The sequence below is a fragment of the Lonchura striata genome, chromosome 14, assembly GCF_050655825.1.
Source record: "Lonchura striata isolate lonStrDom1 chromosome 14, ASM5065582v1, whole genome shotgun sequence".
Classification (NCBI taxonomy): Eukaryota; Metazoa; Chordata; class Aves; order Passeriformes; family Estrildidae; genus Lonchura; species Lonchura striata.
The window spans coordinates 16,109,107-16,131,996 of record NC_140716.1 but is presented as its reverse complement, the minus strand read 5'-3'; the positions used below and the strand labels follow the sequence as shown (position 1 = coordinate 16,131,996).

The window sequence follows — 22,890 nt, the reverse complement described above, 5'->3', positions numbered from 1 at the left end:
CCTAGGTCCCCCTATTCAGCAAGCAGCTGGGGTCAGGAATTGATTTCATGCCTCTTTCTCTCTCCTTAACTTTCTGAGCTGCAAGACTAAGCCTGGCCGTTCTGAACATGCTTTGGTTCATCTTTTCCTGAACATGCTTTGGTTCATCTTTATCTAATTCCATCCCCTCATCACTGCCATGGCTGTGTGTGCAGACCGCTCAAGAATGTCACCCCCATACCTTACACTCCTGTCTGTGCCCCCCTGCTCGGCAGTGACTGCTATGGCACCGATACGTTGTTTCCCCACGACAGGCAAAGGGACACGCGTGTCCCAAGGGCGCGATCGCAGCAGCCGCGGGACCGCCCAGCCCCGCCGGGTGCGCCCCGGCCCGGCCCGGCCCGGCCCGGCCCGGCGGCCGCGAGATGGAGCCGTTCCCCCGCGGCTGGTCCGCTCCGAGCCGGGAGAGGCTCCGGCGGCCGCGAGCGGGGGGATTGGAACGCCGGACACACCGGTCCCACGGGGGCACTGACAGCTGAGGGTATGCTCCCATCGGCAGGAGGATGCTGCGCCTGCCCCCTTGCCATCAGGGGAAGGATGCTGCGCTTGTCACAAGTGAGAGGACACTGCGCGTCTTGCAGGAGCCTCGGCATGCTCTCGGGGCAGCAGGGGCCTCTCAAGGATGCACAGCTGCCAGCCAGCGGCATCTCTGCTGAGCGGGATTATGTGGCTGCAGAGTGAGGGTTTCTCCTGGGAAATATCTCTCCTGAATTTTAAGAGCTGTTTTCCAGGGGGCCAAATGCTGTTCACGGGCCTGAAGTCAGAAGCAAAGCTTAGCTTTAGCACAAGGTGTTCTTTTAATAAACCTCATCAGCTACCTCAGCATCTTCATGTGCTGGGGATCCTACTTCCGTCTGCTCTCTTTTCCCTGCTCCGAGCCTTGTGCAGGGATCGAAAGGAGTCGGGCGGTGCTCTCTTGCACCGGAGGAATGTGAGCACTGCCGGCTGGCAGGTAGCACCTTGTCCACAGCACTGGAGGAGCAGGCAGCCACCGCAGAACGATGTGGCCATCAGAGCGCAGCGTGTGCCTGGTGTTCCCAGCGAGACACCGACGGAGGAGGTCCACAAAACTTACTGGCAGATGGAGGCTGTCCTGTGTGAGCTGGGAGCAGCTTGCTAGGCTGGCTCTGGCATGGCTGGGGTTGAGGTTTGGCTTGCATCTTGTTTGCTCCAAACCAATTCAGTCTTTGAGTAGATTTGGGTTGGGATTCCAGAGAGCCTCAACAGCTTGGGCCGTGCCTCTGCTGCTCAGCTGGGCACAGCACAGGGGGCCCCAGCCTGCTTCTGGGACCATGAGCTGCAGCACAGAGATGCCAGCCCAGGCCTCCAAGGCAGCAGGGCCTGTTGCTGCTCAAACTTGCCTCAAGCAGCTCCTGTGGCTCCAGAGCCTGCTCAGTTGCAAGCAGCAGCAGCACTGTGATACAAACAAATCCCCGTTTTTTGAACTGGTCATGGGATTGAAGTGCCTGCTTCCTTATCTTCCTTGGGAGTGCTGGTACATGAGCAGGCCTCTACGGATTAAGGCAATTCACAGCCCCAAACTTGCCAGAGTTCCAGAAGTGTTTGGACAATGCTCTCAGCCATATAGTGGGAATGTTGGGGTGTCCTGTGCAAGGCCAGGAGCTGGGCTCAATGTTTGGAGGCCACTTCCAACCCAGGAGATTCCATGATTCTGTGAATTCCTGTGAGGCAGCAGAAGTGTGAGCATATGGTCAAATGCATGCAGCCACATGTCTCTAGTCCTCCAGATTGTCTGGGGTGTCATCCCTCCACTGTCTCTAGGCAGTGATGATCTGGGGCTGAGCTCCAGCGAGGCAGGAGCCTAAGGGGTGCCTTGGTGTAGCCATGTCAGACCAAGCAGGTGGCACAGGCCTTGCTGAATCAACTAAGGACTTTTGTCTGAAGCTGTCCTGAAAATGAGTCTTTCTGAAAGGTGGTGGTGGTATGTGGCTGCCAGCCAGATGTTTGGGGGAAGAAGGGATATTGAGAGGAAGGGCTGGGACAAAGGGCTGGGAAAGAGTGACAAGGGTGAACAGTGAGAGAAGGAAGGCAGGAGAGGTGGAAGGGAGGGAAGGGAAAGAAGCTCATAGGAAAACATGGTGTGAAGAGGGAAAGAAGAAAGACGGTTTGGGGGGTTGGGGGGAAGAGAAACACACAGAGTTTTGTAACAACTTAAATTCATTCCAGACAATGTCCAAGGAGCCCTGGCAGCATGGGTTGAAACTAACCCTGCCTTTGATTTTATGAGTTCATTATATGTTGTTTGGGACAGTGATTCATGCATCTTGGCTGCTTCACATTTTCCCTTGTGTCACAAATGAAGAGGGGACCATGAGATGGATTCTTTGGATGGGAAGTATTCTCTCAATTGTTAGGTAGATGTCTCTGTGCCACGCAGAGATCCCAGGAGAGTGGTCTCCTGGGCTGCCCCAGCTCCCTGCACAGTACACAAAATCTCTGTGCCTCATGTCTTGCTCCCTCTTAAAGGGAAAGTACTGGGCATGGCTGGGCAGAAGGATGCCCAGTGGTGGCCACGTATGTTCTGTGCCTGCCCTTCGCTGCAAAGCCCAGATGGGCCAGAGGATGAACAACTGGGAGAGCTCAGACCTGTGTGGGAAGCATAGCCAGCCATCAAGAATGGTCCTATGACCAGTGTCCCAGAGCCCGTCTCTGCAGATGGTGAGGGAAGGTGACCCCAAGGCCACAGTCCCAGCTTGGGGACCATGCTGAGAACATACTGCAGCACTGATCTGGGTGCTCCTCACCTCCATCCCCACCCCAAGAGCATCAGTTCACTTACAGGGTGTCACTGCTCAAAGGTGCAAGGCACCGGATGAACTACAGGAAAAACTGTTCAGGAGCAAGTTGGTGACTTACAGACCATTTTGCTTGGGAATATTTACAACCCTAATAATAGGCCCTAATCAGAAAAGTAATAAAACTTGCCCAAGGATGTGGTGGTGTGTTTTTTCTTTTAATTAATATTTGTTCAGTGTCTGTTCACCCCCCCTCCCTAATCTCCTCCCTTCCCCAGCTGTCAGTCTTCCCAAACTCTTCCCTAACCCCCTCCTCTCCAAGTTGTCAATCCTCCCTTTCCCTGCCCCTTTCCCCAGAACATTCCCTGTCATTCCTCCTAGCTCCCTCCCCTGCTTCCAGAGCATTCCCTGTCTATTTAGTGAGGCTCAACACCCTTTTGGTTACTTTGTGTTACTCCACTCCCCTGTTTCCCCTGATAGGTTTGTGCTGTTAGTTCCTCCTTAGACTCTTCCCCAGGCGTACCCTCACTGGTTGCTGTTCCTATACCCCGCCTCTTGAGTTCTGGTATAAAACCTTTGTTCGCCCTCCCCGGAGGGTCTTGGGGCTCACTGAATAAACCCATCCTGTTACACCCCAAGTTCTGTGTCACCTCCATCTGTCCCCACGCTGACAAATGGGACTGCAGAGCCCACAGGGGGAGCGGCCGCCCCTTGTCTTCCCTCGCCGCCCAGCCCGGCACCGCTCGGGGTACCGCGGAGAGGGGAGCTGCCCGCGACACAAGACAAGACAGCATCAAAGTTTGCATTAGAACTTACAGAAAAACCTCCATGACTTGGTTGGGTATTGTTACTATTTTTAGCTTTCTGTGACATTTTAGGCTTTCCAGTGAAAGAAAGATAAAAGTCTTACAGATTTTTAAAACACGTTGGTAGACAAAATACAGGCCTCCAAAACTGTACACCAAAAGCTCTTTGCCTGGCATTTTCTGGTTTTGATTTAAAGTTTCTCTTCCAAATGAGACAAAGTTCAGCCTGAAAAGTTTTGACCTGAAAGGCATTTTTCAGTGTGGTTGGTCCTAGCCTGAGCCCTATAAATGACTGTGCTTCTACACTGGAGAGCTGTGACTTGCCTGCAGAACTTCCCATGCTTCTGTACCTTACACTGATCAGTGGGAAAGTGCCTTGAAGATCCACATTAATTGAGGCATGGAAACCTCTGCAGAGGCCTGAAGTAGCTCAAAAGGAAAGCTGAGACTTCCTTACAAACTTGCACTAGTGCCAGATGAGCTTCATGTGGACTCCCAAGTAGAAGCACCATGCAGAAACCAATCTTGAGATGTGCTGTGGTGAAGAGGACAAGCACTGAAGTGGGGTGTCTGAAATCTTAGGTGGGGGGTTGGGGGGGGCCAATAGTCCAGCCTTGCAAGCCCCAATCTGCCTGCTCCAATGAGTTCCAGTGACCCAGGTAGCCCACACTCCCTCCTTCCTTCAGACCTGAGCTCAGGCACTGTTGTTCCTGCAGGGAGCTTCTTCTCAGGATACAGCACACACATTCTGCTGGGATTGCAGGCCAGCATCTTTCCGCAGGAAAAGCTTCACTTCAGGAAAATTAGGAGGGTTTTTTTTGTTTGTTTGTTTGTTTGAATGTTGTTTTTAAAGAGAATTCTTAGGAAAAACACTCGCTGAGACGGATCAGTTCATGTTTGAAGTTAATCCTGAGGCAAAAGGCAGAGGGTGTGGGCTGTGATACACACACACATCTGTACAATGAGGAAGGCAATAGCGCAAAGCAAAAACAATTGCATGAAAAGCTTTCCAACAACAAAGTTTGCAAACCCACAGAGCCCAGACTATTTCTTGTGGTTGATGGGTAAGAGTTCCCAGATAATAGGGCCTGACAATGGAACAATGGGGGCCGAAAGACTTGGTTCATGATTAGGAGTTATATAAGAGTGGCTGGCATTTATTAATAACACTCGAGTTTCATTTTCTTAGTTAGCACTTTTCAGGTTCAGAGCACTTTACAACCCCTGGCTATTCCATATTGGATGCTCAGCATGGGGTGACCTGGAGCAGTGGGAACAACCTTCATGCCTGCTTCTCTTGCAGATCTTAAAGAGGAGAAAGGAAAATGCCAAGCAATGGGCTTTCACTGGCGATTTGGGACCTCTCCTGTACCCCAAAGTCACAGCATGGTGTATGATCACAAAGGAACATCATTTGGGAAAACACTTTAATGAGATGTGTTACTGAACCTTAATATTTACAAAGTGCTCCTTTTCATGGAGAATGAAAAAATCTGGAACTTTCACTGGGACTCAGAAATAAGTTTGGGTGTGATCCCAAATGGGAACCAGCCCTGGAGGAACAGTCCGACAGCCAGCCTGCAGTGATAGCATCTGCCTTCTGGCACAGTTCTGGGAGCAGGAGTGAGACATCCCACACAGATGGCTGCCTACCCTGGCCTGGGACATGCTGGTTGGAGCAGTAGGCATGGCTGCTCCTGGAGGATGCACTGGGGCCAGGCTGGGCCAGGATGGTGGCTCTCTGTGCCGGCTCTCGTGACCCCAGTAGTTATCCCGCCGGCACAGGGGATGAGTGGTCCAGTCTGAACAGGTTGTCTCCTTCTGGTCTGCCTATTTATTGCTCCTCTGACTGTTGCTCATGGTATGTGCTGACCGCTCAGCCTGCTTGTGGAAAACAAGAGAATTCCCTTCCAAGCTCTGGTGCCAAGCAGGCAGTGACACTTTTCTTCTGAGCAGGCCCGAGAACCTCTCCTCAGCCCTGGGAGGCAGATGTCTCAAAAGCAGCTCAAACCTGGGAAAGTTGTGGTCCAGGATCAGACTTTGGCCTCAAAACCCGAACAGCTCATCAGTCCCCAGTCTGCTCCAGAGGCAGAAGCAGTGCAGGCAGGAGAAAAGCCTGCCTGTGTTTTTGGAGGCAAAAGCAAAGGGCCTCATGGCCCCACAGCTTTACTTCTAACCAAGAGGCATGGAAGAGCTGCATATTCAGGAGAACACTACCAGGAGAAGGAGGCAGGGTTTGCACCTACAAGGGATAGGACCTTGTGCCTTTTTCCACTGGTTCAAAAGTGCATGTCCTCCAGTGAGCAGTCCTGAGGTATGGAAATTCACAATTCCAGCAGTTCCTCTTATAGGAAAGGCCAGGAGATGCTAAGCAAAGCCAAAGGCAAATAACCACCCCAGGGACAGGCCTATGACAAGCCCCAGGAGTCCTGGGGAGGTGGCGGCGCCTGACTGGAGGGACAGGGCTGGGATGCTGAACTGATTCTCAGAGCCCACTGAGCAGTTGCCAAGCTGATGCACCCTGTAGGAGTGCATCAACCTCTTTTTTTTTTTTTTTTTTTCTTTTTTTTTTTTTTTTGTAAGATTGAGATTATTCACATTTGTCCAGATGTGCCCACCTGCACAGGAGAGATCTTGAGATAACAGATGACCCTGCTTTTCTTTTTACCTGATCTTTCATAGATTCTGGCAGCACCAGGAGCAATTTTAGCACTTGTAAACCATCCTCCCACATGGGAAAAAACTTCCTACACCATCAACTAATGCTGTCTGGTGGAGAGCAGATTGCACTCCAAGTGCCAAAAGCATTGCTGGTTCAGGGACTCTGCTCACTGGCAACCATCTGCTAGTTGACAGCTGATCAGCTCTTCTCAGAAGTGTTTGGGGGCTCATCCTGCAGACTGGTCCCTGCACCTCTCCCCTGCCAGCATGCCAAGTGGTGTGTAGGGCAGGGACAGCAGGATGCCAGTGGCTCAGCATCCTCCACGCTGCAGCCAAGTCCAGGTAGGGCTGCTAGCAGGGGGCACTGGTGATGCAGAGGTGGGGCTGCGTTGCCTTCAGGTCTTTGGCTGCAGAATGTATTGCTGGTGGTGTCAGGGGAAACCAGGATGTTTCCTGGGGCTCATGTCTCCTCATGGGTCTGCCTCAGGCTTGGGAAAGTCAGTTCTGGGGCGTCTTCCTGCTCCTTCTTTGCGTCTTCCTGCACAGCTGGGGTGAATGACAACCAGGCTGGACCAGGGGGAGCCCACATAGCAGGGCCATGGTCGTGCTCTGTGACATGGGTACTGCAAGGGGAATATTTCCCCTCAAGCCCCCAGCCCAGGACATCTGGCCCTGATGATCACTGGTGGAGTGCCCAGAGCAGCCTAGCATATGTGATCCAGCTGCCTGTGCTTGTCTCCAGGTGAGGCGGGATGAGGTGAGACTGGCTGAATGAGACGAGCAACCAGGCGAGATGATGAGAGTAATTTCAGACCTTTTAAATCAAGATTTGGATGTGCCCTTTGCTGCTGAGATTGAAATCAGGACCCTCCTAGCTTCAAAGACGGTGAGCATAAAAGGTCAGATTTCTTTACTGTACATCCCAGGTGAGAGCTACAGCCAGAACTGCCTAACAAGCACAGTGTTTCAGGCAGGAAAATCCTTTCATTATGTGCCCTGAAGTGCTGAACAGAAAAGGCTTAAATTCAAATTAGTTTTTTGCAGGGAGAAATACATACTGACCCAGGCAATCTGATGAGGATTAAAACATTCTCCTCACACTTACTCGGAAAGGATAACATTCACCATCTGGCCTGAAAGGAACTTCTGGTTCTTTTTTGGCACCCTAATCTGAATGCACATAGTCTATGGGTTCAAACTGGGTCAAAAGGCTCTGGTGTTGTCTGGGGGAAACCTCTAAAATGCCCATAATTAATTTTTCCCTACAATTTAATTTGTTGGGAAATTACACAGGCAGAAAAATAATATCGTTTCAAGGTAAGCTTGGTTTAAAAAAGTTTCCTGCCAATGTCAAATGCAGTTCCTGGGGCTATTTCCTTCTGGCATTTGTCTCTGCACCCATCTTTCATGCCTTCCCACCTCCAGATGAGGTGCATTTAGCAGTATGGCACTGGTTTAATGACAGACCAAAGCTATTATCTCTGGATCTTAGTGGCAGCTACTCAATGGCTCATCTTTGTGTGTTTCTCCATCTGCTCTGCCTTGTTTGAGGTTTTGCCCTGTTGGAGGATGGGGTTTTTTTTGACTTGTCCTGATCATGGCCTGCACCACAGAGATCAAATTGAAGAGCTTTTAAGAGAGATAAAGGAACACCATGTTCTCTGAATCCTTACCCTGGGCATTCCCTGGCTGTGCTCCAACAGCTCTCGGGACACAGCGAGCCATCCTCATCCCTTTGAGCTCAGTGTCACAGAAGAGGAAAGGAAGAAGCAGGGCAGCCATGATTTGAACTATAAGTCCACAGGGTTTGTTGGCAGTAATTAGTGCTTTGTTTACCAATGCACTCCTCTATGCCCAGCATTAAGTCCTCACACCCCACGTTTCAGCAGGCTTGCCCAGAGCATATAAACAAGAGCTCTTATTCTCCTGTGTAGGCATCCACAGAGTCACCTCCTGTCCGTGCTACACAGGGGGGAGGTTTGCAAACTGGCTTTTTTAGGCAGATGTGCTGCATAGTCATTGACAGCAGTTTTTAATGAAAAAATGGCATAAAAATATAAAATTTTGAGGAAGAACAGGGGGCAAAAAACCTGACTGAATCTTCACAATTCCTGTCCTGTTTCATGTCTCACTGCAGTTGGTTGAATGTTTCTAAATTCAGCTATGCTTCAAAAATTTCTGACCAAAAAACATAAGGATGTTTTTAGAAAAACGTTTCTCAGTTTTTCCCTTCTGGTTTGGCCATGTGTTTGACTCACTGAGAGGAGACTCCAGTTGGTTTTTCTGACTAGAACCACACTTTAAAGAGAACAACCATTCCCTTAATTGCGGTTGATAAATCTTGTGGGCACAGATGAAGATAAATCACATTTTGAATCCAGAGTACAAATTCTCAGGGTTTAAACATTTGTGGTATTTGTTAAGCAATTTGAAGTCTTATTGAAGTAACTGAGCTGGACAACAGGGTTGGACCTGGCCCAGGACAACAACTGTGCCCAGACACTAGCCCTGTATGGAATAGGGATAGAGGGGCCTGGATGAATCGTACTTCACTCGGACCACTCATGGAGGCTATGTCCTTTCTTCTATGCAGGACATCTTTGGTTGTGCTTCTTCCACTGCTCCCTTTGGGAGGATGGAGGGATGCTTCGTCAGCCTCCGTGGGCAGCCTTGATATTCCAGGCATGCTAAAACTCTTCATGAAGAACAAATTTGCTTCGGCCCAGAGGAGAGGCATGGAGGACTTTGGACTTCTTGTGTCTGCTGCCGTTGCAGCCTCCAGAGGAAAAAGAGGCTCCTGCAACCCTGGCGTGGCCTGAACGTGACCCAAGGGTCAGCAGTGGCTGCTGCGAAGCTGAAATTCCTGGAAAGCTGCTGCGTGTCCAACACGTGCCATCCTACCGGGGCACAAAGCGTCGGGAGTGCAAGCTCGGGCTGCTCCTCAGGCCGGCACGGCTCCCTGGGAGGGACCAAACCTACCTGGCACCACCGCATGCGCCCGCCGCGGGGCCCTGGGCAGACTTTCGCGGCCCCTGGCCGGGTGCTCGGGGCGCGCCCTCCCCGGGCTCCCGCGGGGCCGTGAGGGCGCCCCGAGCCCCGCGCGGCCGCCAGGTGGCGCCGCCCTCCCGGGCCAGCGCGGGGCCGGGGCCGGGGCCGGGGCCGGGGCCGGGGCCGGGGCGGCGCGGGCAGATCCGCGCGGGGCCCGTGAGGGCCCCTTCGTGCCGTGAGGGCCGTGCCGTGAGGGCCCGGCCGTGCCGTGCCGTGCCGTGCAGGCCGTGCCGTGAGGGCCGTGCCGTGAGGGCCGTGCCGTGCCGTGCCGTGCCGTGCCGTGCAGGCCGTGCCGTGAGGGCCGTGCCGTGCCGTGCCGTGCCGTGCCGTGCCGTGCCGTGCCGTGCCGTGCAGGCCGTGCCGTGCCGTGCCGTGCCGTGCCGTGCCGTGCCGTGCCGCGCCGCGCCGGGCCGTGCCGTGCCGTGCCGTGCAGGCCGTGCCGCGCCGGGCCGTGCCGTGCCGTGCTGTGCCGTGCCGTGCCGTGAGGGCTGTGCCGTGTGGGCCGTGCCGTGCAGGCCGTGCCGTGCCGTGCCGTGCCGTGCCGTGCCGTGCCGTGCCGTGCCGTGCGGGCCGTGCCGTGCCGTGCCGTGCAGGCCGTGCCGTGCCGTGCCGTGAGGGCTGTGCCGTGCGGGCCGTGCCGTGCCATGCCGTGCCGTGCCGTGCCGTGCCGTGCCGTGCGGGCCGTGCCGTGCCGTGCCGTGCCGTGCCGTGCCGTGCAGGCCGTGCCGCGCCGGGCCGGGCCGTGCCGTGCCGTGCTCGGCCGGTGCTCCCTTCACCGGCCTCCGCTGGGACCTCCAGAGCAGTGTCCAGGAGCAGGCAAAGTCTGCGTGTTCCCGCTGAGAAGTCACGTCCCAGCCCGGTCCAGCAGCCTGGGCAGAGGGCACCTCCTGGTACAATTCAGCCCAGGGCTCTGTTGGGTACCACGACATCACAAACACCATCACCATGTCCTTTATTAGTGTCCTTCTTTATCCGGCTTCACCAAGATCCGTTGACCCACACCCTGCCTTTGCTGGCTCGAAGAGGTGTCCAAGATGATTGCTGGCTGCAGTTCCCATATGGAAAAGGGGGAGGCAAAATGTAGGCTCTTTCTTAAAATATGGTCAAAGAGCAGAACACCAAGTGCAGCTCAGTGCTTAATCTCAGCCCCAGGATGAAATACAGTCTCTGTCTCAATAAAGTAGATAAACTGAACCAAGGCTGGAGGCCCAGTCCTTTGTTAGTATCATCTCCTGGAGAGAAAGTGTCTTTTGGCAGCAAATGTGATGGAAACAGACTGGACAATGCTTGAGGACACCGCCAGCCTCAGAGGGGATCTAATAGCTCTTACAGAAGCCTCCAAGAAGCTTATGGACTCAAATACCTGTACATGATCCAGCATCCATGACAACAAACTTTTTTCTCTGGCACTGTTGTTCTGTTTCCCACCCCAGTTTCAGAGGTGGCTCTCCAAAGGCTGTCCTGCCATGGCATCCAAGGATGCAGCCTTTACTTCTCTTCTCAGCCTTTCTCTGCTCCACTCTGCCTCCTGCTACCTCCCCAAAGGCTGCCTCCAAAGCACCCAATGCTGAAACAGAGGAGCTACAAGGACCACTGGACTGCTGCTCAGTGGATGGAATCAGCATCCTGGAAATTCCAGGGTCCCTGCTGTGGACCCCCAGCAGCACTGGCAGCACTGCCTCCAAAGCCTCAGCTTCTCTTAGTGGCATGCAAGATTCCCCCTGGGGAAATCTTAAAATGGGAGGGGTCAGTGAGCTTGACTGCTCACTGGATGGGGACATCACTGGTTTCCATGGACCATATTCACAAAGCACAGGACATGGCTGACCTAGTCAGATTATGAGCATGTCCCATATCTGGATACCCTTCACTCTCAGCTTCCATATACGAGGAAGAGCCTTTCCCATCACATGCTCTGTCATATTTCTGGGACCATGGGCTTTCCTGAGGACTTGCATCCCTTTTTAGTATATCAGTGTGATGCTGGAGAGCAGGGTCTCCTACCATCTCCCAGCAGTGATCCACAGGCCCTTGGTGGTCTGTGTCCCACTCCAATGTGCCCAGTAGAAGGCCAAGGCTCTTTGGGCAGGTCACTGAAACTCCTTGGAAAGAATGGTGGGGCCTACAAAGAGATGGGCAGGATCAGTCCACTGAAATTCTGTGATGGGCTTGGACATGGCTGCAACAGCCACATCCTGCACATTTGTTTCAGGGTTTGGGTCAGACTCATCCAGACAAAAAAAGTAAAATATGTAGACTGTTATGCTGTTTGCAAACAGGCCCTGCTTTTTTTTTTTTGCTTTTTTTTTTGCTCTTTTTTTTTTTTTTTTTTTTCCTGTGAATGGATTCATTCACCGTCCTCTTGAAAGAGCAATTTTAGCCAATGACTGGTTCACAAACGCTGCCTCCCGGCTTCTCTCTGTGGCTCTGCCTCTCTGATTGGGCTCCCAGTGCCACATGATGCTGTCCCTTCTCCTTGACAAGGGTCTGACACTTTTAGGCAGAACACCGAACAGCTAACGCTGAAGAGCAGCCATGCAGCCATGTCCTTGGGATGTTGCTGCTGTTAATGCTTGGTTTTAATTACAGAGGGGGAGGGGAGGCTCGTGCACGGCTTTTGCAGATGAGCCAGCAGCTCTTCTGACACCTCTGGAGTGTCAGTGAGTAAAAGCCTTACACTCCCTCATGGAGAGGGGTCAGGGTCCTGCCCTGCCAAGCAGAATCTGGGCACATGGTTGGGTTTGCTATACATGGACACAGCAAAGGAGAACTGCACGGGAGTGGAAAGGAATCCTGGGTGCTGCACATAGAAAGCAGAACCCCCACACTTGTATCCAGTAGCCATGAGGAGATGGTGAGAGGAGCCCAACTCTGCCCACCCTGCAGGGCACACATGTGGTCAGCACAGGATCACTGAGGTTGGAAAAGACCTCTGAGATCATTGAGCACAGTGCACCCTGGCACTATTAACCTCAGCAGTGTGGCTTGATTTTCACTGAGGTGATGAATGAGGAGCTGGGGGTGCCTGAGGAAGTGAGTCCAACTCAACTGGAGGTCCTGACCAGCAGCAGTCAGCAGGATGAGCTCACTAGGGACCTGCTGCTAGACCAAGCAGGGTGTGCAGAGAGACTGGCTTTCCCTGATAGCTCCTGGTAGCCATCATAGGCTGCAAAGGCAATTGACAATAAATGCTTGGCCTGGAGGAGGAGATGAACACAATTTTGCATGTTGAGAAAAAGTTTAGCCTGGGCTTCAATGGTTAAGGAACACAATTACTACCTCCAGTCCACTCGTCTGCCTTTCTAGGAATGATGAGTGATGGGCCTAGGTCATCACCTGGGCCTAAGTCAGATATCTCAAGAGTTGGCACTGAACATCTGTGAGCTCTGGCCCCATAAATCTGAGTTACCCTGGCAGAGCCAGCATGCTGACAGAGACTGCATTCCTGGACACTGACCTTAGTTGAGGAGACATGAGCTAAACGGGGAAAGACAGGGCAGAAAATGGGGATGAAATAAGCTTTGCCAGTAAGACAAAGAGTTAACCTGCTGCTGATGTCAAAATCAAACTGGGATGTGAAAGAGGAATGGAAAGGTGACTTTTATCCCATCAAGTCAAATGTCAGGAGCCATCCTGAACTCACTCTCTCTTCCAAGAGAATCAGGATAATCTAAATCTGGTATTCACGCATGGGAAAGCAATTCACCAAGTGATAGAAGGGCCTGGACATGCGGAAGGATACAAGACCTCTGCAGACCTGAGAGAGGGGCTCTTTGCTTCAGTCAGGCTTTGTAGGGACTACAAGGAAGAGATCCAGCTGTGATCCAGCCAAGGGAGCTGCCCCTGAACAGCACATGGTGTCAGAGCAGGTGAGCTCTGGCCAGTGCTGGCTGTGGAGAAGAAAGCTGCCTTTGCTTTCTCATAATGCTGAGGGACATGTGCCTGCAGGGCACAAAACATCTATTGTGTCCTGTGGAACTTCCTTCATCATGTGTGCTCTGCCCTGCCTGAAGGAAGAAGTGGTTAAAGGGCTGATCCTCCCGATAACCACCTTCTGCTTAAGCGTGGGGACTCAGTGTGGGGAAGGGTCACTGCAAAGCATGGGGCTCACTGCAGTTCCACAGGGCATGGGCACGGTTCCCCTTCCAGCACCAGGTGAGTGGAGGAACAGCTGGGTGCCCAGGAGTGGGGGTGCACAGCCCTGTCAGTGAGTGCCCATGGCTGTGCATGGCTTTTGACAATGTAATGACAGGAGGGACCTGAGCTAGAGGATGGCACCCACTCTCAGTGCTCCAGCCCTTTTCCTGGGCCACGACCCCAGAATACACTGGGAAAGGCTGTGTTTTCAGAAGCTGGCACCTACCACATCTTGGGGTCCTGCTGGTTCTGCCTGTTCTACCCCTTTCCCCCTGCAGCTCATCCCTTAATCACAAGCAGCTTGGGGAGACAATGCAATAACCACACAGAAGAATCAGGCTTGTTCCCCTTTGTCTTACTCTCCTTTGAGGCTTGGTGGGTGAGCCGAGCCATCACGCCCATGGCCTGGCCATCACACGTCCAACTCACTGCCTCCCAGGGCAGCCAAGCTCCTCGGCATGAGGGCACTGTGCCACCAGCACCTGGTGACCGTGTTCCAGTGCCGTGGAGGGTTGGCAAAGCAGAACCAGGTGAGCTGGCATACAGGGCTGCCCTCTGTTCCACATCCCTGGCCTTCACTGAGCACCTTCGCTCTCAGCTCTCATGCTTTTCACAAGCCGTCATCTCAAGCGGGACCACTGAGCTCTCCCCAGAGATGGAGGCAGCCCCCTTCCTCCCTCTAGCACATGGCATGGAGGCTTTTAGGCTGGTTTTTGCTGAGTTCACACAAATCTCGCCTTCCTCTTTCCCAGCCCCCCCCTTCCCTGTGCAACTGAACTCAGCCATTGAGCCCAGCGAATGGTTTATTTCCCAGGTTAGCACAAAGCAGGGGTCTCTGTGTGCCCCTGGAACCAGCAGAACAAAACGCACAAAGATGTTAGAGGGCCATTTGTAACCAAATCCCAACACACCAGATACTGTTGGGATTATGTCAGAAATATTTTCCCAGAATGCCTTCCCCCCATGCTCCCTCCTACAGATGTTTGGCCCCACACCACAGATGTTGTTCCTCTTGCAAAATGAGCTTTCCCCTTTCTCTCTGAAATGCCCCTGATGTTTTGCACATTGTCTTCGCTGAAGTCTCCTTTTCACCCTGCCCTCTGCATCTCCCCCTTCCCTGATCCCTCACTGACAAATGGGTGAAAAGACCAACCTGCCTCCTCAAATGGGGATGAGGGGATGGCTGCAGGGCTCTGCAGGGATGTGGGCTATGGGATGTCACTGTCCCTCTTGCCTTGTCCCCACCATGCCCATCTCAACTACTCTCTCCCTGTTTCAGTTTCAGTCTGTGACCTCCAGGCTCTGTAGGCCTGTTTCACGGGACTTGCTGGACCTCAGGGGCCTCAGACAATGATGGAGGGATACAAGCCAGACCCCTTGGAGGGTCCTGGTGCCTTCCCATGGGCTTGGTGTCATGCTGCTTTCCTGTGCTGCGTGCTAAGCTGGAGGGGGGCAGGGTTTCCTTGCTGCTCCACAACTGCCTTGGGGGAGAACATCTCCTCACTGGCCAGGGCCCTTTGGCAGCAGTTTGTTCCTCAGGGATGCCAGGCACGTTTCGGGCACGTTTCAGACACGTTTCATTCACCAGCAGAAATGGCCAGACTTTCCCCTCCAGCACCAGCAGCCCACGCAGAACACGCAGGGGAATGGCCTGGCAGCCTGTCAGAGCCGTGCTCCAAGCCCTGTGACTGACCGACAGACAGATCTCAGTCGGCAGCGGGCTCACGCTGCCAGTGCCCTCGCTTTCCTGTGCCGGGCTCCTCCCCAGCCCTGTCGGAGCCCCCCCCGTGTGCAGCCGTCCCGTTCCTGCCTTGCCCTGGCTCCGTGAGCTCCGGTGGCAGTGCGGGACCGGCCTGGCACCAGCGCACGAGCCGCGGGCACGGCACGGCACGGCACGGCACGGCACGGCACGGCACGGCACGGCACGGCACGGCACGGCACCGCGGGCTCTGCCGCCCTCCGCACACGCCCAGCGGCGCTGCGGGCAGGGATGCCGCAGCCGGGGCTCCGTCGCGGCAGCAAGTCGGGGCGCGGGGCTCGTCTCCATCCTTCTCTCCTTTGCTACTAGCGGCAGCCGAGAAAAAACATTTGTTCCGCCACACGCGAGGCTGCCAAGTTGTGTCAGGCGCTTTGATGGCCGGGGCAATAACCTCGACCGCTTCCTCTGCCAGCGGGAGAGCCGAATCCAAGAGCCGCAGAGCGCGGAATCTCCCAAGGACTTCAGGTGACACCTCCAGTCCGGGACATCGCAGCTCTTTCATGCGTTACGAGACTTTTCTCTCCCGTGGATGTTTTTCTCTCTCCTCAAGAGGTTATAGTTGTACACGTAAAAAAATCCCAGAGCGGAATCTCGGAGAGACAGAAACCGGAGGAGCTGTCCTGACTTTTGGGGCATCTCGTGATTTACAACAGCGTAGCCCAGGCAAAGCCCTTTACTCAGCACCTGCTCTGAGTAAGAATCCGAATTTCTGCCGGTCTCCCAGAGAGCTGGAGTGCAGCATGGGGATTTTCTTCAAAGATAAGAGTTTATTGCTAAAAATGTTTTGATCAGTGATAGCTCATATTTACATTGATATGTTTTAAAAGGAATATTCAAGTAAACATTTCCAATAGTTTCTGGCATAATCTCTAGCTTTTTTTTTTTTTTCCTATACACAAACGTTAAAAATAAATAAACTGTACACAGAAAATTTCCTTTAACATCTCTACACGACTATATGTATTCCCACACAACAAAACAATTCCACTCATTCATAGATTTGTACTTTCCTTTAAAATTTCCTTCTTAATTAATTGTTCTAAACTTTAAAAAAAAAAACACTAGAGAGCTTGGCAAATTAGTTCAAACATCAGTGACAAGGTCTGAAGAAGATAAAAAAAATACAGCACAGAGAAACAACCATTCGGGGATGCTGTGGTTCTTGTTCTTTTTTTACACCCTCTGCCTCTTTTCTCCTTTTGATAAAAACATCTTTACAAGAAATTTCTGCCCTTCCCTTCGGCCGGGAAGTGCTTGGGTTCTGTGGGGATGGGTTTAAAATGTGGTCCTATGTCTTTAAAATAATAATAATAACAATAATAATTATAATAATAATAAAAAACAGCTGCAATTTCCCCCCCTTTTCCTTTAAAATCTCTCTATTTACACGGCTGGTAGTTTTTTTTTTCCTTTTTTAAAAGTTTTTTTTTAATTTTCCTTTTGTTAGAAGGCTATATACGTATAAAAATAGACATCTGATTGTAGTGCTTTACTGTGCCTTTGGCCTGCCCTGCAGTTCCTGGGTTTGCTTCCCCCCGTTTTGAATAAAATAACATTAACAGAAGTCCAAGAGAAAAAAAATTAACATCAAAAAATCAAACAACAACAACAAACAAAAAAAAAAACCCGAACAAAAGCCCCCTAAAAATTATCAAAAAAAACCCAAAACAAACCAAAACAAAACTCCAAAGGGGTTCATCTTCTCCCACTTCGCTCTGGGGGGTGGGAAAAAAAAAAAAAACCCTCCCAAAAATATTATCTTATCCCAAAAAAACACCACCCCATCCAAAAAAAAAAAAAACAACAACAACCCGAAAAACCTCCCTCCCCCCCCCCCCCCCCACTAAAGTGATCCGGAGGAGGAGGGCGGCAGTGCAAGGGGCCGGGGAGGCTTAGCAGGAGCACTTGCACTCGGAGATGAGCGGGTACTGCACGGGGATCCAGGTGCAGTACTTCTGACTGGACCAGCCCTGGCAGTGCCAGCGCAGGAAGGTCTTGGTGACCGACTTGACGGGCTTGCAGAACATGCCCTCGGGCAGCGAGCAGGACTTCTCGGCCAGGCAGTTGCCCTCCTTGATGTAGCGCGGCCAGAAGCGCACCCCCAGGTCCTTCCAGGCGTAGAAGACGGGGCAGTGGGTGTGCGCCCACAGCCACTGCAGCACCTTCCGCCGCGCCTTCTTGCCCAGCCGCAGGCGCGGGCCCCGGGGCGGCCCCAGCTCCAGCCGCCGCAGCTCGGCCGGCAGCGCCGCCCGCCCCCGCCCCGCCGCCGCCGCGGCGCCCGAGGCGTTGGCCGGCCCCGGCACGGCCACGGCCATAAAGCCGGGGTCGAAATGGCTGCCCAGCTTCTTCCTCAGCGTCCTCTCGTCCAGGTCCTGCTCCTTGGGGTCGTACTCAGGGTCCGGGTGCTCCACGATGTCCTTGACGGGCAGGTTGTCGCTGGGCGAGGGTCGCAGGCGCAGGAAGGGCTGCCCGCCCGCCGGCAGCCCCAGGCAGAGGCAGAGCAGCAGCGCCCGGATCGCCGTCATGCTCCGGGCGGGCCCCGGCGCTGCTCCCGGCGGCCTCGGCTCCTAGCGCTGCCCGGCGGCGCCCGCCGGCTCCCGGGGGCTCATAAATAGGCAGAGGCACCAGTGTCCGGCGGGGCCCGTTACTTTAAATAGCCCGGCCAGGGTTGTGTGACAGCCGCATCTGAGGCTCGCCCCGCGCCCGCGGCCGCTGGCTCCCGGGGCTCCCCGCCGGGCCGGCTCCAGCCGCGGTCGGCAGCGCCGGGGGGTCCGAGCCTCCCCCGCGGGGGAGGGCAGGGCACGGCGGCGACCGAGCCTTCCTCCTCCTCCTCTGCCGCCGCTCTCGCTCCCCCCCCAAAATTCACAGCGGACTCGTCTCCATCGCCATGGTGACAGCTGGGCCGAGCCCCACGACAGCTCGTCTAGACGATGTGACAGGGTTTGGCGTGAGACCGGAGCCCGAGAATAAAACCCTCCTTTATAGCCGGGCGCGCCGGGCGAGGGGGCGGGAGGAGGGTCACGGCGCCGGGGCGCTCGGGCGGCCCCTGCGCGGGCACGGCCGGGGCACGGGGCTCAGGCGGCGGCGGGCGGCGGCGGCAGCGCCCGCGGCCCGGCCGGGTTCCTCCTCATAGCGAGCGGCGGGGGCGGCCCGCGGGCCCCCGAGGCATCCTCGGCGTGATGGGGATGGGGACCCGGAGGGTGTCCCCGGCACCGGCGAGGCGGGGCGTCCCGGTTCCCTGGCGGCTCCTCGGCGGGGACGGGCAAGGGCAGGCTCGGCCGTCGCTCAGCAGCCCCGGCGACCCATCCTGCTGCCGCTGCTGCTGCCGCTGCTGCTGCCGCTGCTGCGGGGACCCGGTCGTCCCCACCGCGCTCAACGCATCCAGCCGCGGCTCCGCTCCGTGCCCTGCGCTGCCTGCTCGGCTCGGAGCGGTGCGGTGCAGCCCGGCCCGGCTCGGCTCGGTGTCGCCCGGTGTCACGATGTCCCGCCCGCCGCCGCCTCCCGCCCGCCGCGCTCTGCCGCGCCGCCGCTGCCGCCCAAGTTAAATACGCGCCCGGCGCGCGGCCGCCCCGCCCCTCTGTCACTTTCACCGCGCGCTGAGTGACAGCCGGGTCCTGCCGCCACCCCCGAGCCGCCCACCTCCCTCCGGAGCCGCGTCCCACCTGCGGTCCCGGACCCGGGCTCGGCGGGAGCCGTCACCCCAGCAGCTCCGATGGCCGCGGAGCAGCGGGGCACTGCGCGGACCTCGGGCTAGCGGGACCCTCACTCTTCCTCTGCCTTCCACAGCTACTTTGCAGTCCCATGTTTGTTTCTCCACAAGAGCCCAGCCGCCATCAAACCACCTTTCCAGCTTTACGCAGAGCTTTAGTAGAATAGGGTGCCATGTCCTTAGAACCCCTCTGGGACAACACACCAGAGTGGGAGCACTCCAGCATCAGCATCTCAGCACCCTCTGCAAGGAAGCCTGCAGCGTTCCAGGAGCATCGCTCTCACTCGGGAGAAAGCCTCCCTACATCCCTCAGTGCAACATGGTGTGATAACCAGCCAGGTTAAAGCACTGGCTGTTCTTTCACCTCCTTCTCAGCTTCTCAGCTGCGTGGGGCTACATCTTTTTTTGGAGAAGAGTTGGACCCACAGCCTTTGAGGCACAGAGACTGCCAGCCTGGTGTGTGTCAACAGTGCAAAACCCCAAACCCTCCTCACCTCCTTTACCTCCACATTGCTGAGCACTGAGCTCACTCTTGAACCATATCCAGAAATTGGACACACAGCTGGTTCCTCCAGGCTGGCAGTGTGTAAGAGCATTCCTGCCCATGCCAGTCACTCTCTCCCAAAGCCATGAGGTAACCAGTTACCCACTGGAGCCAAGGCAGGGTGCAGAGTGAGGTGGATCATGGGGCCAGTTTCTCACCACAGTGTGTTTCTGACCTAGCAGAGCGAGGGATTGCTGCAACAGGTCATTCCAGAGCATCCCTCAGGCATATGCTTGGGGTTGTACAGAGCTGGCTTCACTTACTAGACTAAGTAACAGCATGTCTCCAGGCTTCTATCTCTTCATCATCCCAGAAATGCCAAATGTTGGGTTCAGACACGAAACATAAACAAATCCCCCTAAAGCACGGAGGCTGGACATCCAGCCCTGAGTCTCAATAGAGTCAAAGCATCTGCTGAACACTGGGGAGACAGATCCGCTGCACCAGTGCGGGAACTGATCCCAGTGCATCCCAGTAATAGGATCCTGTGTGCGGGAGTTTAAATCTATCTAACCTTTCTTCCATCACTCTCTATTTCTACTTTCATGATCCCAGTTTGGTTTGCTGAACTTGGAGCTTTTCTTCATGCATACTCTGCAATTGGACCTATGAAACTGTACCATTTCCTAGCTTTTTCAGCATTAGTTCTCAACAATTTGCAAAAGAGATGGCTTTTACTATCCCCTGAAGCTGAGTATTATCAGTGAATGTTCTCATAGTTTATTTTCTGATCCCGATGCACATGGAGTGCTTGAAGTGAAGGCAACCTGAATGTGCAAGATGTGCTCTGCCATCGCTCACTGCTGGATGGGAAAATGCAGCACTCTCAGCAGTGGCAGAACCAAAGCAAACACAGAAATGAGAAGCAGCTCAGAGTAGAGACATCCAAGAGTCAGGAAGGGGGCAATTACTCAGCAAGATGTACTGATGCCTGAGTAAATCTTGGTGGGGTGATTAACATCTGACTATAATTGTAATAATAAAATCTGACATGTATACAGCATTTTTCATCCTGAAGGATTGCAAAGCACTCAAGTAACTTAACTCCTTTAACTGACTCCTGGACTTTATAAACATGATTCTTAATCATCGTGCCCAAGGTGAAGATGTCTTTGCTCTGGCCACTCTCACCTTGCTTCGACAGGTCCCCCATGGGAGAGGAGAGGCTCTCCAGGGTGGGCTGGAGAAGATTTCCCCTTCTGGAGGCAAAGTTCCTTGAAAATGGTGCTTGGCATGTTCCAGGGGTAGCAAGGGGGAAAGCACCAGTATCTCCAGGGGGCTTGGAAGACAGCAGTAGGCTAACTGGTCTGCTCTTGTGCGATAGCAACAGTCACTGTCAGGCATTTCACTTGGTCTTCTTCTGAGGTTCCCAAAGGGGAAAGGGGAAATGAAGACAAGCCCTTAGGGAGGAAATTTAAAGCTACATTCTGCCTGCAAAGTCCACCATGAGAGCCAAAGGCTCCTTCTTCCCTTCCCTTCCCTTCCCTTCCCTTCCCTTCCCTTCCCTTCCCTTCCCACGTGGCACCTGATCTCGGGGTAGGAAGCCTTCCAGCCTACTAGCTCCAGTGCTTCCTCCCTCTGCTGCCCGTCTCTCGGCAGGGCAGAGGGGAGCGGTTCGGCCACAGGTCGGGACCCCTCATCACCTAGAGCAGCCGATAAAGCAATCCACACCAACGAGTTGTGACAAAAGAAGAAGGGAAGGACTCTCGCTTGCATCTCCCAGTAGCTTTATTCCACCCCACCATGACCCGAGAGGGGAGAGAGCAGATGACACACAGCAGCACTCCAAGAGAGGCAGAGGCAAAGAGCCAAGAGCAACGGAGTGCCGTGACTTACAAAGGTGGGGCAGTCTCCAGGGCGGGAGAGAGCCTAACAACCAATCAGGCTAACTTAAAGAAAGAGCATTTGGTGGGACTACATTAGCATGAGACCAATAGAGAGGTGGAGGGGATGAGAGCATGCTGAGACAACCAGTGCGGATTCAGGGATTACATAACTGATAGGGAAGGTTCTAGCACAAGGGGTAGGAATTACAATGATGGCTAGGGAGTAGAGGCAGGGTTACAGAGACTGACGTGGAAGGGACTGGAAAAGGGGGTAGGTACATGAGTGGATGGATAGGAGAAGGGGAGGGTAGAACATGAGGTTAAACCATTTTGAAAAGGAAGTAGGGGTACATAGCAATAAATTACTGCAAACATTCAGAATCAGATTCTATAACAACCTAAGAAAACATATCTTCAAAACACACTACCACAATTCCCCCTTTTTTGTTTCATTTTTTGTGATGGGGTTTGGTGTGATGATAGGTTCTTTAAACTCGGGTCTCTTCCCACCACTGCCGAGATGGGGAAGATCCTTGGCTAGTAGATGTTTTTATTAAAAATCTTTTTATGAGACTAATAGGAACGGAAATTAATAAAATAACTTGAACGATCAAACAAATATCTTTCACGAAAGACAACACCCTTCCAGACAGACCCCATCCTTCAAAGACATTTTGAACCCAGTCTCCTATACTTTCTTTCATCTAGTGCATAAGATCTTTCATCTTGTTGATTAAGGCGTGGACACTTTGGCTTCAGTTGGTAATATTAAAGCTTCACAATCCCCCAAACTCTTGGCACCCATGCCTGTGTGCCAAGAGAAAAAAAATCTATGGCCACTCTGTTTTATTTTATGCCATGCCTGCTTCCTTCTCTGCTAGGAGGTCACTGAGCACTGTAGAAGTTAAGTTCGCCTGTTTTGCAACGTAGCACTTGAGGTAGCCTAATTTCCTGAGTGCTTTGGCTGAAACCACCGATGGTAAAAAGACAGAGACCGCAGCCCTTGCTGGAAGAGCCCAATGCTGAATTTCTTAATCACAATGTTCATCCAGTTCTATGATTCTGCGCTTACACTTTTGGATTGCCAAATCATTTAATTTGGATTGCTAATTTAAAATTTGTTTCTGATTGGGTGAAAACAGGGACAGCTGCCCGATGGTATATGGACCTCCTATTAGATGAGAGGACCCCCTGCCCAGGCCCTCTGCCCACAAATCAAAAACATACCCTTTGGGAGTTTCAGGGGGATCTGATTTTTGCTTGATGGTATGTTCAGGTGCCTGATTGACTTGCACCAGTTGGCTGCCTGAAACTCCTTTTTATGTATCTTAACTGAGATGTAGGACTCCAGGTAATATGAAGGTTTGAAAATAAACTGAATGCAAAAAAGGGCAATCGAAGACCCAAGTAAATCAAATTCTGTGGGCTTTTTGTCTAGTTCAGGCAAATTTGATGGCCGTTTTCTCCATAAAACTAGAGGGTTGGTAATGTGAACACAACGATGACAAACAAGGGGAGGATCCTGATTAATGTTATTAAGAGGGCCCTGAGCTCAGATGGAAATTGATCTATAGAAAAAGGGATCCCCCCCAGGCATGTTGACAT

At 53.4% G+C, this 22,890-nt stretch overlaps 1 protein-coding gene across 1 annotated transcript; it reads right to left on the bottom strand.

The window, feature by feature from the left end:
* Positions 1-15,953: 15,953 nt before the first annotated feature.
* LOC110470230 (noggin-2-like) lies at positions 15,954-18,730 on the bottom strand. The gene has a single exon (XM_085592619.1). It carries the CDS (start codon positions 17,729-17,731, stop codon positions 17,099-17,101), a length of 633 nt encoding a protein of 210 aa, XP_085448745.1. The 5' UTR covers positions 17,732-18,730; the 3' UTR covers positions 15,954-17,098.
* Positions 18,731-22,890: the final 4,160 nt, after the last annotated feature.

Excerpts from the sequence above, each read along its gene's own strand:
- LOC110470230 (XM_085592619.1), bottom strand. The coding sequence starts at position 17,731 with ATGACGGCGATCCGGGCGCTGCTGCTCTGCCTCTGCCTGGGGCTGCCG.